General features: G+C 41.2%; 1 protein-coding gene across 1 annotated transcript in view; it reads left to right on the top strand.

The window, feature by feature from the left end:
* Window positions 1–19,299, top strand: part of LOC132832151 (dyslexia-associated protein KIAA0319-like) — a 133,978-nt gene that overhangs the window by 55,872 nt on the left and 58,807 nt on the right. Inside the window, exons 4-6 of the mRNA XM_060849900.1 lie at window positions 1,635–1,724; window positions 4,256–4,368; window positions 13,647–13,773. Coding sequence (XP_060705883.1) covers window positions 1,635–1,724; window positions 4,256–4,368; window positions 13,647–13,773 — 330 coding nt within the window. The remainder of the gene's footprint in view (window positions 1–1,634; window positions 1,725–4,255; window positions 4,369–13,646; window positions 13,774–19,299) is intronic.

The following is a 19,299-nucleotide window of genomic DNA, read 5'->3' as shown; positions in this document are numbered from 1 at the left end:
GAGTAAATTAAAATAAGTATTGATCAAGCTATCCCTGTAATGGTTCTTTAAGAGCACTCAACATCTGATACAAAGAAGCAAATTGCTTTGCACAGTGGTAGTTTCTACCTGAAAATTGCAATTAGGGTTCTATGCAGAATTATCCTGCACAATGGAGGTAATTTGACCCATTGTGCTTCATTGTAAGAGCTATGAAGTTAGTCTGACTCCTGTTTCATCACAGACCTCCCATTGAGTAACCCTGATTTACATGTTTGAAAGTGGATTGAAAATTGTGAATCCTGATCAGGATATCAGCAGACAGCTAGGGTACCTTCCCTTCCTGCCCCTTTTGATATTTCATCCATTGCTATTTCAGTCATTAGTTGAATGTTAGCCCCCACTATGTTTGCAGGGCCAGCATTTTCATCAGTTTCCCTGTGCAAAGGACGTCCAGTCTTCAAATGGTGGAGACCTCCTTTGAATTGCAACATGTCACAAATATCATCAGGTTTTCCCACATCAAAGCAAGAGTTGGTACCAATTAATATTCAGAGGCTATCAGGAAAGAAAAATGGCACTGTGTGCAACACCAGTGCATGTCCAGTGTTGCAAAACAGGGAAGTGGTGGGTTGGGCTGGGGAATAGGAGAGGGTAATAATTTCATCTCTGGGTATGATTCTCCATCCCCAAATCAAAACTTGAGAAACATCCCATGATGATGAATCTCCTGACATTGATTAGCACAGTTTTTTTAGTAACATTTCAGTCTAGAATTTAGTTGGCATATCCAATTCTGCCAATTGAGAACAAGTCTCTACGCAGTTTCTGACAGCAGCGTATTGTTGCCATGACGACATTGCAGAGAGATTGAACCGTTCAAGCTGTTGTGTGGTTGCAAACCCTATGTTATAATTTCCTTAGGTTTAAAACCATAATCAGATGGTAACCATCTCCAAGCATTCTTGGCAGACTTAACTGAAAACAATTTTTTTGCTCTCAAAATGCATTATTTTAACATTAGAACAAAATAATTTCATTTACTAAATGAATTGTTGGTTAAAATATGCAGCAAAACTTTTGGTATACTATATAATCAGATTTCAAGGAACTAGCAATGGTCTCCATTTTTCTGGTGAAATGTTAAACCAAGATTCAATAAACCTTTGTTTCACTCCAGGAGCAAACAGCTCACTGTAGGTAGACAGAACCTAGATAGGTAATGGGGTACCTGACATTCTTCACCTCACCCCCTACAGGAAGAGCTCCCTTGTCTTAGAGGGCGAGGACCATTTGTGGTGATGTTGAAACCTCCATGTCCTAACAAACACATAAGATTCATTGTCGAGTGCTTTTGTCCCTTTATCAGCACTGGGAATGTATTGAAAAAGCGCAGCAGGTCAGGCAGCATCCAAGGAACAGGAGAATCGACGTTTCAGGTATGACCCTAAAGCCTGAAGAAGGGCTCCATGCCCGAAACGTCGATTCTCCTGCTCCTTGGATGCTGCCTGACCTGCTGCGCTTTTCCAGCAACACATTTTCAGCTCTGATCTCCAGCATCTGCTGTCCTCACTTTCTCCCACTGGGAATGTATTCTCAACATGCCCAAATATCTGCCCTAGTTTGCTACTGAGTCCCTCTGTTGCCTTCTGCAGGCTGCATCCACGTAGTCTCTGCCAAGAAGAGACCTCTCAGGGCATCATCATCTCTTCCACCACCTCTGAAGCAGATACTTCAGCTTTCTGGTGAGGCTGCCTCCTACACACTCCACCAGCTCTGACACTGATGCTTCAGGGGGTATTTTAGCTAAGTTGGAGTTTGTGTACATTCCAGTGAGCAACTCATTACCTTATCCCTGTGGCAGGCCAGGGAAAAAATACCCAAGACACCTAGAGACCAGTGAGCCTCAGGCAGGAGGGGACTCCATGGCGTTGGTAATTGGTGACTGGATTCAAGTACACTCGCAGACACAGGAGAAGCAGGCAGGTTCACTTAGAGAAACTAAATCAAAGGTTGGAAGAATCCATCAATGCAGTCTGTATTGTGCTGCCTCTGGTATGTGTATGTAAGGCTGCCTTTGTGAACAAGTTGGTGCTTGCTGTGGAGATCCAGATCCCATGCTCAGTGTTTGTCAGATATGTCCATAGACCTGCACTCTATTACTCTAGCCACTGGTGCTCAGCACTAGGGAGATGAGGGACCTTGATTTCACTCCATATGTCTAATCCTCACAAGGAGGTGTGAGTAGGCACCCAGTCTGAGGAGGAACCACATAGAGGCCTTACAGAAGTTCTCTCTCAGAACAGCCCCTCCACCTTCACACAGGCTGTAACCTCCAGCCCTTCAAGCTGAGGTGGATGAATTTGCCTCTGGGTAGGACACACTCAGCATGTCTGTGTCCTCTAGCCACAAACGCCTCTGAGCCCATCCATCCAAAGGCCAAGACATAGTTGGAGAGAAAGTTACAAGAAAAGCTGAGGCAAATGGGCGGCACGGTGGCACAGTGGTTAGCACTGCTGCCTCACAGCGCCAGAGACCCGGGTTCAATTCCCGACTCAGGCGACTGACTGTGTGGAGTTTGCACGTTCTCCCCGTGTCTGCGTGGGTTTCCTCCGGGTGCTCCGGTTTCCTCCCACAGTCCAAAGATGTGCGGGTCAGGTGAATTGGCCATGCTAAATTGCCCGTAGTGTTAGGTAAGGGGTAAATATAGGGGTATGGGTGGGTTTCGCTTCGGCGGGTCGGTGTGGACTTGTTGGGCCGAAGGGCCTGTTTCCACACTGTAAGTCTAAAAAAAAAACTTTGTAAATGAGTTATTGCATCTGTAAACAAACGTTTACTTCTCATCATGAGCTGTGTGACTGAATATCGTTTTATCTGCAACTATAAAAATGAGGGCAGAGAGGTGAGCCATCCTTAGCATCACATGATGTTCTAATGCTGTCAGACCGATAGCATCCTTTTCCACAGCACCCATACTAGAATGAAACTTTGTCATGATTTAATGAGGGAACATTGGATATTTTGTAACCTTCCATTATTTTGTAAAGTTAACTTGTATTAATAGCACGAGTTGCATAAGATGATCAAAGTATTAGGCTGGTCTCTGCAGAATCAAAATACTTGTAGTTAATGCAAGTGTTCCAGTTAATTCCATTAAATGAGTCTCACCATGACTGATGCTGCTGTCCTGTAGGATGCTGAAGGTGTTGTTCTGTTGGCAGAACATGCTCATTGTCATACTTGTTATGATGCTGTGGCTCTGCCAGATCCTCATCCACCATCACATTGCCTTGCTTCATCCTCCAGTTGTTTGCTCTGCCTGCAAGGTACTGCATCAAATCCCCAAACATGAACTGCACGGGAGCCTGATGTGAAGGCGCCAGCTTATAGCCCTCATTGGCCCCAGTGGAAGAAGATGTTGCATTGCAGCCATACGGGATAGCATGACCTAACTTTCTGACTGTCATTTTTAAACAGAGGTTAGCACCACCGCCTCTCTCCAGTCTGTATGCCCTTGTGGATCTAATGCACCTTCTCCCTATCTTTAAAGCACCTTTGGCTGTAAACCTCACATTAGGAGGCAGCTCCACATCCTCTGCAGGTTGATGCTAGTCCTATGTTTCTCATTCATCGTGGAGCTGTCCTCAGTGCAAAGGCTGCAGAGTCAACCACAGCTCTTGCACCTGACCTATTGGTGACAATTCCACTGGCCCTTTGGAGGCAATATTGGAAACAAAGCAGGTCCACAGTAATGTGATCATTCAGCCATCATGGCACACACAAATAGCATTTTGACAATGTTTTCAAAACAGTGAGACATGAAGGCCTTTGACAAGGAGGACTATGGAGTGCCTCTACCTGGACCTTACACATTATTGACCTGGTTCTAATGTATGTTACTTAAACAATTTGTTGTAGATACAGTGGGAGACTGTGAATGTGTAGCAGCAATAATGAGAACCTCTCCCTCCACCTCCAACTTCCACATTACCCAGTAAAAGCAGCTTTGCATATAAGGTATGGATATTTTAAAGTTCACGGTGTGAAGTGAGCACCTCCTACATCTTGTGGAGCCTGAGAAGATGATTGTGACTTCTGCAACTAAGGTGAACCTTTCCAGTTCACTTAACATTACTTATGCTTCACAGCCACTTGTAGGATAAATTTGTAATGTTGAACAATATGCCCAAAAATATTTCTTTATTTAACACAGCTGGTCAATGCATGAAGTTCACATACAGAATTATGTGAAATGACAATGTTGTTCCTTTTACAGCGAACTGTCAGAAGACTTTTGACAGCCTGAAAGCTGTAACCACTGCTCCAATGTTAGCCACCCCTAATTATGCAAAGCCATTCAAGGTGGCTATTAATCGGAGTGATGTGGATGTCAGTGCTGTGCTCCTGCAGGAAGACGATAAGAAGATAGAAAGACCTACTGGGTATTTCTCCAGAAAATTGAACAGTCATCAGCAGAAATATTTGACAGTTGAGAAGGAAACTTTGGGCTTGACGTTGACGTTACAACATTTCAATGTTTGTGTTACCAGTAATGTATCTGAGACAATCATATATACTGATCGTGACCCATTGAAGCTTGTGGAGAAATTTAAGGACAAAACTTCCGGACTGTTTAGGCCATTCAGTTTGAAAATTGAGCACGTGCAGGACAAGACAATCTGATTGCTGATGCATTGTCGAGATTTGAATGAGAAACGGAGGTGTTCAGTGGCAGGAATAAACGGACTGAAACAGAATGTGGTAGTGCATGTTTATAGTCAATATAATATATATGGGTGTTGCTGTGTTCTAACAGCGTAGAATTAAGGGGTTTTAAATGAAATCATCTTTGGATATAATACTTCATCTTTTTAAAGGGGAAGGTGTGACAATGCTGCTCCTTTAACAAGGTTATTCTATCCTTGGGTTTTTGCACAGAGGGGTCATAAATGCAGAAATTCTGATGTGTCTGGTTTAGATGGGTTTTAGGGCCAGTTTGATTATAGCTAACAGATTCTGCCTCAGGCAGAAGGCTTTCAAGTAAACAAAACCCACTTGTACAATAAAAGGGGAGTGGCCAGTTCTCCCAATTCAGATTTTCTCTGGTTTGTTTTGGTTTTAGCAGTCAAGCTGTTTAGAGCTGCTGATCAGTTTTTTGAGGTTGCTAGTCAAAGAAATAGCTCCAAAGAAGAAGTTGTTCCATGCTGTATCTCTTTGGCATCTCTCCTGTAAGACCCTGTGTTTGATTTTACTTTATTTGTCAAGAGGTGTTTATGGGGCCTGTTGCAGACATTTGGAATAACATCATTAAGTTGCAATAGAGTTGATTGGGATTTTAAATAGTTAAGTTATTCTATATTCAGTTCTCTCTTTGTGTTTCATTTGGTAACCTTGCAAATAAATTCTGATTTATTTAAAAGTAAGTGATTGGGTGAGCTGCATCACTGCTGGAATGTCAACACTACACCTGCTTAAAACAGCAAGAAAAGTTAGGGTCTGGGTTACTTTCTTGAAATGTTTTGAGGAGGTCTGGCCTGATCCTTTACAGTGATAACACAAGTCTTTAATTTGTACTGTGGGAGTATCTCTTTAATGCTGTTTCCCCTTGAAGAGCTTCACATCACACACAGACAGTGCCCCGTTCTTCCAGAGGAAAAGAAAACACTTTGCTCACTGTAGGTGTGATGATGACCATCCTTCATTTTTTTTTGTAAATACATTTATTAGAAATTTTTTTAACTTTACAAACATATAAAATTATTGAAAAAAAAACAATCACAAATATCAGTATAATAAAAAGAAAAAAAAATTACAATACAACTACTATCTACTAACTACTAACCTACTCTATAATACAAAGCAAACCCTAACACTCTGCAAAGCAACACTAAAAAGAAGAAAGAAAAGCCATAAAAAACACACAAAATACAGAACAGCTATGCTCGGTGCAAGGCTCCCAAACATTGTATACATACACGTATTAACTCAGGAGACCCCATCCAGGGCCCTGGTCTTGACAAATCTAATCATCCTCTCTAAACAACGCCCTGGTTAAGATAACTGATAAATATATATCCAAATAACTCAAGTAGGGCTGCCAAGTCTTACAAAAATGGTCTGTTGTGGGGTGTACCGTGTTTGTAAAAAAGTCCAAGGAAATGTGCTCCACAATTAATTTCCACCGTCCCAGCAAGCCCGGCGGGTTCTCAGACACGAGATTCGAAGTTTCGAATGAAGAAGGGCTTATGCCCGAAACGTCGAATCTCCTGTTCTTTGGATGCTGCCTGACCTGCTGCGCTTTTCCAGCAACACATTTTCAGCTCTGATCTCCAGCATCTGCAGACTTCACTCTCTCCTCGGGTTCTCAGACTCCCAGTTCATCAGAATATTCTTCCATGCACAGTATGCAAGAATATTAAATAGTTTCTTCCCATGCCCATCTAAAGATGGTAAATTTGGTAGACCTAAGAGGAGAAGGGCTTATGCCCGAAACATCGAATCTCCTGTTCCTTGGATGCTGCCTGGCCTGCTGTGCTTTGACCAGCAACACATTTTCAGCTGTGATCTCCAGCATCTGCAGACCTCATTTTTTACTAAGAGGAGAGAAATCAGGTCTACTTTGACTGCAGTCCTCAATACTCTCCTATCTCTCCCGCCACAGGGCTCCAATAAACACAGACCCTGTGGCATGTCCAGGAGCAATGGGTAAGAGTACCTACACTTATTTTATATTTGGTGCACATTGAAGATGCCCCTTTTATAAACTTCACCAGACGGTCTGGTGCCAGATGAGCCCTCTGCAGAACTTTTAACTGCGTAGCGCATGTCCTGTTACAGATTGAAATCTTTCGAGTATTCTCCCATGTTTCAGAAAAGATCTCCACCCCTAGCTCTTGCTCCCAGACCTCACATAACCGGTTAATATCCTCCCAGGCCCTGCCACCCAGCAGGCGATAGAGGTCACTAACCGTAAGGGTGTTTGTGGAACGTAGCAACAACCTCTCTGTATCAGGCTTACAGGGCTTAGTGAGAATCATAGTCTTCTTCTGGATGAAATCCCTAACCTGAAAAAAAACTGGAAAAGACCTCTGCTGGGCAATCCATATTTGCGCCTCAGTTGCTCAAAAGACATCATAACCTCCCAATTGAACAAGTCTCCCAAACTAGAAACTCCTCTCGCTGCCCATAATTTGAACCCTGAGTCCATCGTCCCTGGTCGGAACCCTGGCATGCCAACTACAGGTGTAAGTGGCGAAATCTTGTATAAACAACCCTCACTCGGACGCATCGCCCTCCATGCCTTGACTGTACTAATGACAATGGGGTTCTGACAGTGGTCCATAATTGTCCTCATCTTATTCATGAACAACAGGTTAATAAGAGGGCACTTTGCTTGAGAGACCTCAATATCCAGCTTCAATATTGAGTTTGGATCATTACCTACCCAGTCACAGACAAAGGATAGCAAGGAACTTAATTGATACCTTCTGATGTCTGGGAAATCAACTCCTCCCCCTCCTTGAGGCAATTGCAATTTAGTAAGTTTGATGAGCCCATGATGCCAGATAAAGGAACCAAACCACCCCATAAGCTTCCGCAGTGTTGACCTGGGAAACATTATAGGGAGCATATACATAGGATTAAGCAAACGAGGAAGAACATTCATCTTAATGAGAGATATTCGGCCCAGCCATGAAATTGAAAGAGCCTCCCATCTCTGGAGATCTTGGTTAATATTGTCGAGCAAGTGAGCAAAGTTAGTCCGAAATAACAAATCAAACTTGGGGGTAATAAAAAATGCCTAGGTACTGGCACCCTGCCTGTGATCACTTAAAAGGGAACTTAGGGCTACCTTCAACTTCTGGCACATTCTTAAGGTTCCCCAAAGGCATAGCCTCTGATTTTGCAAAATTAATCGTATTTCCTGAAATAGTCCCAAATGAATTGATACATTGTATCAAATGGGGTATGGAGGTCATCGGGTTTGATAAAACAGGAGGACATCAACGCATACAGTGTAATCTTGTGTGCCCTCGATCCCACTTCTGGAACGGTTATGTGGATGTTCTGACGAATAGCCTCTGCGAGCGGCTCTATCACCAATTAAAACAACAACGGTGAGAGGGGGCAGCCTTGCCGACTACCCCTACCAATCCTAAAATCCCCAGACTTCACCCGTTGGTGATGACTGTGGCCAGAGGGAGGTGATATAAAACCTTCACCCACCTAATGAAGGGCTTTTGTCCGAAACGTTGACTTTCCTGCTCCTCCGATGCTGCCTGAACTGCTGTACTTTTCCAGCACCACTCTAATCCTATCCCCATATTCCAACAGCCTTTGTCTAGCAAAAGCAAGTTGATTCTTTGCGTTTTGTGTCAGTATTGAATTCAAGGCAGCCCGAAGGGCTGTGATCCGCTGTAGCTTAGTCACTGAAGGCTGCGCAAAATGTGCTGCCTCTGCGGCTTTCAACTGCGTCTCAAGTAGTCGCTGCTGCTCCCTCTTCTGTTGTTTCCAGCGAGCCAAATAAGAAATAGCTAATCTCCAAGCAAAGGCCTTAGCAGTCTCCCATAGCATGGATGGACTACTAGCCGTGCCTGAGTCAAGAATTCCTGAAACTCCTTCAAAAAATATATCACAAATTTGGAATCCTTAAGGAGAAGAGGGTCCAAACGCCAGTGCTGCAAACCTAGCCCTTCACTCTTGGTCTTAACCTCCAAATATACTGCCGCGTGATCAAAGATAGCTATATTCCCAATTTTATAATCCATAAACAAATCCAGAAGGGCAAAGGGAGCCAGAAAGAGGTCAATCCTCGTGTGACATTTATGTGGGTTTGAAAAAAGGTGAAGTCCCTGCCGATAGGGTAAAGGCATCTCCAAATATCCACCAGCCCCAACTCCTCACATAACTGAACCACTTGCTTGGCCTGCAAAGAAATAGTTGGGGGCCCACAAGCATCATGTCCACTGTTGGATCCAAAAGACAATTAAAATCCCCCCCCTATAATAATGTGCCATATTCCAAAAGCACTCAACTTAGAGAAAGCACTAATCAAAAATTTGAGGGGATGCACTGGAGGACAGTAGACATTTAAAATGCCATACTCCTCCCCATGTGTCAGTGCTTTAAGTATCACAAACCATCCCTGCTCATCTTTCACCTGCTCTAATAATGTGAACAGAAGATTTTTCAGAAGAAGTACAGCCACTCCCCTACTTTTAGTAGTAAAGGATGAAAAGAATACCTGGTCATAACCCTCAATTGTAATTTCAGGTGTTCCCCATCATCAAGATGGGTTTCCTGCAACAAAGCAATATCAACCCGTTCCCTCTTAAGGCTGGAAAGCACTTTTTTCATGTTAATAGGTGAATGACTTCCCTTAATGTTCCAGATGCACCATTTAATAAGACACTTTGCCATATCCCCTTTCAGACACCCTTGAACCCCTCGGTGGGAGAACCCTGCTTACAAAGCGCCGAGCATAAGTAAATAAAGACTCAGAATCAAAAAACTATATATACAAAAACTACTCTATCATAACTGTAAACAACTATTACTACCAAAGAAATTACAAAGAAAACCAACTTTAGAACCTTGAATGGAAGACTCTTCTCCCTGCCCATAGGGGGCACTCACTCTACCCATCCCCTCCTTCACAGCTCCTTCAAAACTAGACTGTGCCCCAGCCTTAGGCCAGAAAAAAAAACAAGGAGATGATCTTTAAATCGACAGAAAAAAAGGCAAAGTCTGGATGAGCATTCCACCCATTCCTGGCTTCATGTCACCCCTACTTGTGACTAAAAGAGAAGCAGAACAAACTAAAAAAGGGAGAGAGACAACAAAGAACATCCACAAAATTTCCCATCCGAAAATCCAGTTATTAAAAAAAATAGGAACAACTTATTCCAAAGTCTTTCCCCCCCCTTTCCAAAAAGGAAATTATTAGGGAGAAAGAAAGGAATCAAAAAAAGGAAGGGAAAAAATGGGGAAAAATGGAAAAGAGAACAAACATTAACCATATTCTTCAGGCCAATCCATCTATTTTAAAGTGTCCACAAAGTTTTTAGCCTTATCCACCAAGTCAAATGTATAAACTGAGTCCTCATGGCTGATTGGTCCAGAATCCAACTTTACCATATCTAAGCCAATTGGCTGATGTCAGACAATGCCCTTCACGTACTGTGCCAGTACCCTCTGCCTGATAACTGTCCACCTTGAGACCTGGCCATTCAGGTGAAGACCATGCCGTGTGTCTGCTGGATAAGCTGCCACACAGTGTTGCAGGTATGACCTTGACATTGCACAGTGCTGCACAACTTGTCCACCTCCTTGGCTGATCATTGCTGGCTTTGTGTCTGCACTAAAAGACAAGGCAAGACAGAAGTGCTGTGAGTTCTGAATGAAGTAGCAAAGCACAGCAAGGCAAGACGAGGCAGAGGTGCCAAAAGTATTCAAGTCAGTACAAAATAAGTAAGCACTAAGAAAACAAACGATGAGTGTTGAGATACAGTCTGCTTCAGTGAATGAAATATGTCCCTATCCTTGTGCACAAAACAGCCTGTCAGCAGCATTGCAATAAAAAATTGTGCTGATGCATTTCAAAATGTAGCATTGAAGTGGATTATTTATTCTAAGTGACTCACATATGCCGTGATGATGTGGTGAGGCTGGTGTGTGTCTGATACCAGCTGCTGTGGATGAGCGGTACAGAGATTTGCTGCCCATAGAGAAGTGGGGGACTACTGTCCAAGGTGGAGGTCCTCTTACTGCTTATTCTGAAAAGGGTCACTAGACCTGGAACATTAACTCTGTTTTCTCCTCACAGATACTGCCTGATTGGCTGAATTTCTCCACAATTTCTGGGGTTTTTTTTATTCCTTGAGCTTTCTCTGCTATTTGGTCATTAAAGTTGACAGAATAGAATAGTTACTTATTGTCACTTGTCATTTTAACAAAAACAAAATACACTGTTTACGTCACCATACCACAGCATCTATATTAATAACAGAAGGCACAGATAAGAAAATTTTATAAAACGTTAAGAGAAAGTCCATCTTACTTCAATTCATGACTCCTGGGTTCGGATAAATGACAGTATCGCTGCAAGTCCACTACTTCGGGCTGCTGGAATACCGGGCTGGAAGCTGTCGCTGAAGCAGGCTATCCATGCCGGGCTGCTGGAATCTGGGCCGCCTCATTGCCAGTCCCAGGAAGGAAGATGTCCTTGGGGCAACTTCAGGATTCTGATCTGACTGTGGCCTCAACTCTGTTTTCCTCTTTATTTACCAGACCTTTTGATTCTTGTCAATCAAAAACCTTCTAATTCAGTGTTTACAATATTCAATGATCCTGCCTCCACTGTTCCCTGGGGAAGAGAATTCCACAGACTGTTGACTATTTTACCTTCTGGGCTAAAAGGAGTTGGACCTGTGAAGGAGCACATTTCTAGGTTGCTCAACTGAGTTTGAGATAACGTCTAGGACTGATATCACATGAAAATCATGAATTACTGTAGTTGTTTGTTACATAGCTGCTGCTGGAGACGGTATTTCAACTCCAGTAGTTTTGAATATCATAAAGAAAGCAAGAATTTGTAGGCACAAGTGATTATTTGTGATGAGGGGGAAGAAGTTTCACTTTCGACTAATCTCCAGTTAATAGTATTAGAACAGGGTTAAAGTCAGTTAAAGTAAAACTAATTTAAAAGTTTAAGGTGAAGGTGTGGCAGGATAGTTCAGCCAAGTGAAAATTCCATCCTGTGCTAAATGGGGAGTTGTGGACACTTCTCAGACCTAGAAGAACCCAAGTGTAGGATGTCTTACCAACTGTATAAGCTTGAGCTTTAGGTTTCATAGCTCAAGCTGCAGTGAGATGCAACTGCATCGCAGAGAACTATGTGGATAGCATATTCGGACAGCTAGTCACACAACAAATTTGGGGCAAGCAGGGAGATAGGGAGAGATTGGCAATCAGGCAGTGCAAGAGAAACAGTCAGGTAATGCACCAGTATCCAGAGGCCCTAATTAACAAATGGTTTTCTGTTCTGGAAATCAATGATTCCGCAGACTATTAATTCCACAGACTCTCTTTCTAAAGAACCTGTGTTTTCTTTTGTTACTCTTTCTTTTTTTAAAATGGTTGGAGACACCTTTACTTCATTCTTTTTAACTTTATAGTTAGTTTTCTCTGGTACTTTAATTTCTGTCTCATTTTTCATTCTTTGCTGCTTTTTAAATTCTGTCCAAGCTTCCAATCTGCCACTAATCTTTGAAGAATTATTCACCTTTTTGTTTCAGTTTAATACTATACTGAACTTTCTTCATTAGTCACAGATGATACATTCGTCTCCTGGAATCTTTCTTTCTCACTGAAATGTATCTTTGCTCAGTGTTTTGAAATAGCTTCTTAAATGTCTGCCACAGCATCTCTATTTGCCTACCCCTTAATTTCACTTCCCAGTTCACTTGTGTTAGCTCTGTCTTCAGACACTTGTGATTGCCTTTTTATTAAATTGTAAAATACTAATTACAGTTCTCCCCTCTTTCAAACTGAATGTGAAATTCAATTATGTTATGATCACTCCTACTTAGAGACTCCTTTATAATGAGGTTATTAATTCATCTTGTTCCTTTGTAAATTACCAGATCTAGACTAACTTGTCCTCTGGCTGACTGCAGAAGGTGCTGCTTCAAGCAACTGTGTTGAAAACAATCTATGAATGCATTTTCAGGCTAACTTTGATAAGCTGATTCATCCACTTTATATGTAGATTAAAATCACACATAATTATTGCCATACTTTGCGTAAAAGTCTGCATAATTTCTTTCTGTAAGAAAACACCCTATATTTGTAGTTACTTTTACACAAGTGATTCATAAGTGATTTCTGTCCTGGACATGTAGCACATTCTATGATGCCAGAAAATCATGGGGAAAGTGTTAGAACAGTGATGCTTTTTCTTGGGAGCCACATGTGACCTTGGATGTAGATTTCAGAGTGCTCCAACCAGACCATGTGATTAAATCAGTTGGCAGATGACAATGCAGACTGTGAACTTGCAGTGCTGACCTCAGCACCTGAATTCCAGATGCATAATGTCATTGTGAAAATCTGTGTCCCTTGAGGGTGTTATCAACCATGCCCTAAGATGTCTTTTATTGACTGAGAAGAGTTATGAAGAATACAGAACTTTCAGGCTTCCTGTAACATGATGTTCATTCTCAGACTGCTGTAGAACCAACTAATGTGTTCGTGTTTGCAGAGAGCTTACTGATCCTAGTATTGTTAATAGCTGTCTGTATTTGTTTTTCAAGTATATTTAGTCAATAATAGTATTGTAGTGACAAAACAATTAATTTGTAAAAATTAGATGTGCATTAGCACAACGAAGTTCAGGACAGAACAGGAGTATCTTGCATTTATACCTGTCCAAGGAAGACTGTGCGAATCCTGAAGTTATGAATTATATCAATTTACTCATGCAAAACAAATTAACCAAGGTTTCACTGATCAGCGTAATATGCCTTTTTTAATGAATTACCCTCTACACAACAGAATTTATTATTAATTAATTCACAATTGTTGTCTTGAGAGAGCAGGACTGTATTAAATATATGAAGTGTTGTTGATTAACCCTTCTATTGATTATTTTTTATTGAATATGTCAGTATCCTTTATTTCTCTCTTTTCCCACAGTCAAGGAGCTGGTTGTATCTGCGGGGAGTAACATAGTGGTCACGCAACCCAAAAATTCTGTGGAGCTGAATACTTTTGTGGTTCCTGCACCATCAGCAGGTGAGGCTACATTGAAACATAACCATTATTTACATACACAAACAGATGATGATACTCCATCTGAATCCATGGCTCACGTAGGGTCTATATCCTGTGTGCATCATAAATGAAAAAATGTTACATGCCCAATGTGGCAGAGCAGCAGATACATGACAAACTATTGTTGAGGAAGGTGATGGTGTAGTTGTTTCTGATTGCCTGTAGGTGCAGTGACATGTTCCTCATATGTACAGATCTATGCACAACATTAGAGGCACGTTGTTCTGCTGGGAGCTGGGTTAGTGGCAGGCTTCTTCTGCTCTTGTTTGCAAATAACATGGCAATATTTTAATTCTTCCTGGGAGGGCATTTATCATTTTTTCCACTGTTTAAGGTTTCATCTAAAAGATGCCACCCTCTCCCATAAAACACTCCCTCAGAACTGTGCTAAGTGGCATTCTAGAATTCTACTTAAGCCTGCAGAGTACTGCATTATCACAGGTGTGTAGTCAGTTCATCTTTCTGCTTAGGTGCTTTAACTGCCTTAAAGCCAGATCACTTTGGGTGCAACTATTCAAAATTATGATTTCTTGTCATATAAAAAAATTATATCACATATACATGCAACAAAACTATTAATTTTTCATTCCTAATTAATATTTAAGCTTGGAATTTAGATGCTGCAAATAGCAGTACAGAAAGCAAAATTGCAACTTGCAGTTTCTGCACTGAATATGGAATGGTTGAAAGGCTTTGAGAGTCATAAATTCCAGATCCTTAAAGTCTGAATGGTGCTGTGTACAAATGCAGAAGTTTGCTAAACCAGCAAACAAGAAAACTACTGTATGAAGTACAAAGATGTGTGAGGGGACTGTTAACAGCCTACATTTCCTTTCTGTTCAGACTTTTGGGTGCCTTACCTCACTCTCCAATTGATTACCAAGTTTTAGAGATGTGCATCCAGGCAACCTGCATATCTCCTCTCGAGCTGGTCACAAAGTGGCATGGTTTTTGGAAATTATTTTCACGGGTTGTGGGTGTCAGTGACACGAGTAAAAAGTGAGGTCTGCAGTTGCTGGAGATCAGGGCTGAAAATGTGTTGCTGGTTAAAGCACAGCAGGTTAGGCAGCATCCTAGGAACAGGAAATTCGACGTTTCAGGATGAAGGGCTCTGGCCAGAAACGTCGAATTTCCTGTTCCTAGGATGCTGCCTAACCTGTCAGTGACACGGCCTACTTTTGAGGCCCATTCTTTAGTACCCTTGAACTGAGTGGTTTGCTCAGCCATTTCAAAGGACAGTTTAGAGTCAACTACATTGCTGTGGGTCTGGAGTCACATGGAGGGTGGACCAGGTAAGGGTTTCCTCCCTGGAAGGACATGAGTGAACTAGATGGATTTTACAACAATCAGTGTTAATTGTCGGTACCTATGACTGACAGTAGCTTTTCATTCCTGATTTTCACAAATTGAATTTAAATTCCACCACTGCCATGCTGGGAATTCAACCCGTATCCCTAGACCCTTGGGCCTCTGACTTACTAGGTCAGTGAAATTACCACTTTATCACCATCTTTCCTTCAAATTGATTTGGTTGCTTGCCAGTCACTGACCTTGTTACACCTCTTTATTGGCTGTGACACAGTGATCGCATTCGCATCTCTAAATTTGAAGGTTCAAATCATATTCCAGAGATTTGAGCATGAACTCTCTGCTGATGCTCCTGATGTAGTGGTGAGGCAGTGCTGCATTGTAGGTGGTACCATCTTTCAAGGGGAGGTGGAGAGACGGGAATGTTGGTTGGTGTGGTCTTTAAAATTAAGAAGAGCTTTGATAGAGTGGAAATGGAGAGAATGTATCTTTTTTGAGGAAGAGTGTAACGAGAGATCATCGACTTAAGGTAGTCACTAAAAAATTCAGAGCTGAAAATGTGTTGCTGGAAAAGCGCAGCAGGTCAGGCAGCATCCAAGGAACAGGAGATTCTTCAGGAAGGGCTTATGCCCAAAATGTCAAATCTCCTGTTCCTTGGATGCTGCCTGACCTGCCCTTTTCCAGCAACACATTTTCAGCTCTGATCTCCAGCATCTGCAGTCCTCACTTTCTCCACTAAAAAATTCAATTGGGAAATCAAAAGAACCAAAGAATGGTGGGTGTGTAGAACTCACTGTCGCAGGGATAATTTAAGTGAATACTGTGAATGTATTTCATGGCAACTGGGCAAGCATATGAAGAAGAAAGGAATAGAGGATTACAATGATAAATTTGGATGAGGAAAGATAGGAGGAGACTTGAGTGGACTGGGCTGTCTCTGTGTGCGGATCCCATGTAGTCTAATGTAGCTGTTAAACAGTCCACAGAACATTACTGACTCACTAATTAACAAATTTCATAGAACACTTTACATTATTTTAGTGGAACATTGATTCTCTGATCGCCAAGTGACAGCATTCCTAGGTTAGGTTCAGCAGGAGTAAAACATCCCCTCCACTGGTTTTAAGCCCATCACCAGCCTTAAGAAAACAGCCCGTCAGCACCAATATCCTCTGGCTCCGGGCATTGTTTGGACAATGCATTAGCATGATGTGGAAAGCAAGAAAATGTATAATGTCAGAGTTTGCATTGCTTTAATTTGAAAGGCATAAAACTAGATTTCCACTAAAGTTAATAATCAGACTTTTTTTTTAAAAACTATTTTAAGTGTTATTGAATTGAACTCTGACAGTCTTATCTCCTAACCTGGTGTGAACACATGCATTGCAGAAATATTAATGGATGATTTTGGAATACAAATATCTCCTTCATGGAGAGTTATGGCATTGAAAACATAACATGCCTATTTCTGCATGTTTATCTATTATGAAAATATTGTTGTCACTAAGTCACGCATTGTTGAGGTGACGTGTAAACTTTGCAGTTTTCAGGTGATGATCTGAAAAGATTCTGACATCTGTCGTTAGTGCATGTTAATTGCTATGTGCTCCCTGAAGAGTTGTTTAATTCCATTACTGAAGGAAGTGAGATTAGTTCACGTTCTCACAGTGAAAGGGACCTGGACTCTGATGATCCAGATCATTTTCTGTTAGTATGCACATCGGACCTTTTTTAATGCTATCCCAGAAATCTTACAGCAAATTGAATAAAACAAACAAGAAATGAATTAGATTTGATATTAGTTTTTACTAATATACCAGATGCCAAAATCACAGCCAGTCTGACTGTCAAAGCTCGATGATATATTTGAGGAGGCGGGAGAAAATAATTACATTTAGATCAGCATAAAAGGCATCACTAGTAAATGTCAGGGATAAGGATGTTGTGGTGGGGGAATTGGGCAGTGGCAGGCAATAATGTACAAGTGAAGGAGGGAGTGTATACAATCATTGTGAAATATAGAAGGAAGGATGTAGCATAATAGTTAGAATTTGTACTTTAAGCACTACACGTAGAGGCAAAATTAAAAGTTTAAAATAATTAAGTCAGGAGAAAAAATTTAAAAATTATTTGAAAACAGTTAGATTAGAGCAGGACAGGTTAGTTCCAAATAAGTGTTCTTTGTCAAAGACATAGCATATAAGGAACAAATGAACTGAATTACAGAATTTAGCTCACATGTAGCCATTACTTAGTTGGATTGCTAAAGGGTAAGGGCTGGGAATGGAAGTAATATAGGTTGCAGGGCTTTAAGTTGCAGAAAGGTTTTGTGTCTTAGTGCACGAATTGCAGCAGTTAGTGTGCAGATACAGCAAATAATCTGGAAAGCTAGTAGAATGCTATGTTGCATTGTGAGAGGAACTGAATGCAAGGTTAGGGAGATTATGCTTCAGTTGTGAGACTGCATCTGGAGTATTGTGTACACTACTGGCCACCATATTTATGGAAGAATATTAATGCATTGGAAGCAGTTCAGAGGTTTCCTACTTTAATACCTGGGATGAGTGGATTGTCTTATGAGAAAAGGGATGATCTGTATCCTGTGGAATTCCGAGAGTCAGAGATGACTTTACTAAAACATGTCAGATTCTCGGGGGACTTGACCGAGTGGATGTGGAAAAGATGTTCCTTTTATTGCAGAATCTATAATAAGAAGTCATCATTTAAAAATAAGAGTTTGCCCATTTAAGAAAAGATGAAGAAAAGGAATGATGTCAGAAAATTATGAGACTTTGGAATTCCCTTCCTCAAAAGACAGTGCTTGCAGGATCTTTAAATATTTTTAAAGCATAGGAAGATGGTTTATTGATTACCAAGGGGATAAAAAATTTTGGGGGTATACTGGAGTGTGGAGTTGAGGTTAAAATCAGATCAGCCAGGATCGTATTGAATGGTGGAGCAGGGTTGAAGGGCTGAGTGGCCTACTCCTGTTCCTTGTTCTTGTGTTCCAAATCCAGGAAAGATCAGGAAACTGATTAAAGGGATCCTTTGTGATTAAAGCTCAAATTATTTTGAGAGTAAGAGAGGATATATTAGAGAGAAGTGTTCAGTGAAAACTTTATGGATATGGATAAAAAATAAACGGATTTAAGATCAAATGGAACCCTTGTTAACAGTAGAGTGTTTGAATCCTGAGAATGGACAAGTGTGTGATAAAGACAGAGTGGCTTCAAGAGGGAATTTTAACTTTTATATGAGATCTTGGGAGTATTGTAGGATGTGGGATGGGACATTCACCACTGCTTCACCAGGCCTTGCTTGAAAGTCCTTGTAGAGTGCTGTCTCACTTAACTGCATTCTAGGATTCCTCAGTGACTACAGTCTCAGACTTACCTGTGGTGTCACCATTCCTGACGCAATGAGTGGCTGATGACTCTGGGAGTCCAGTGATAGTGGATGGGGTGTAGTTTATAGAGGTGGGGAAATCATTACTACAGGCAGTTATTTGTCTGACTGATGTAAAATTCAGCCAGGACTACTATGACTGGTGGAGACTGGTTGGTTGCACCTAACTTTCCAGCTAATTTATGGGGCCATCACTGGCCTGTTAAAGCCCAGAGGTAGGTTGGGATCAACAGATTAACTATTGGCAACAACTTCGCAAAAAGAATGTCTGTGCATTCAGGAGACTTTTTTTTTGCTATACTATAACCTCAAGCTAATAAAGGGACAAACCATAATAATAGAGAGTAATGAGCCAGAATTAGATAACAGCCCACAGATACATGAATATTTATGAAATATGGCTCATGATATAATTGATTTCAGTGTTGTGTTTGGAAGGGAGAAATGGAAAACCACTGCTAAGATTCTATTTTGCATAAAGCTGACGTTTATCAACAAGATGAAATGAAGTCTGAGCACAGGAAATTAGACAAATCTGTTGATGAGTAAATAAACACATTAGTGGGAGATGTTAAAAAAAATTAACATCACAAAGTACCCATGTATCCCCTGAAGATGGTGGTTTTCAAATCTTTTTTGTTTGAATTATCTCTTTTCATTATTGCATACATTTCCTCAAGCTACATTATAATGCTGTATAACATGACAGTGTTGCATGTAATGTTTTAATAAAAATTTTAAGAAAATGGATATTTACTTACAGGTACCAACTTA

Source organism: Hemiscyllium ocellatum, chromosome 34 (assembly GCF_020745735.1).
Source record: "Hemiscyllium ocellatum isolate sHemOce1 chromosome 34, sHemOce1.pat.X.cur, whole genome shotgun sequence".
NCBI classification, from domain to species: Eukaryota; Metazoa; Chordata; class Chondrichthyes; order Orectolobiformes; family Hemiscylliidae; genus Hemiscyllium; species Hemiscyllium ocellatum.
This window is presented reverse-complemented; position numbering and strand designations above follow the sequence as displayed.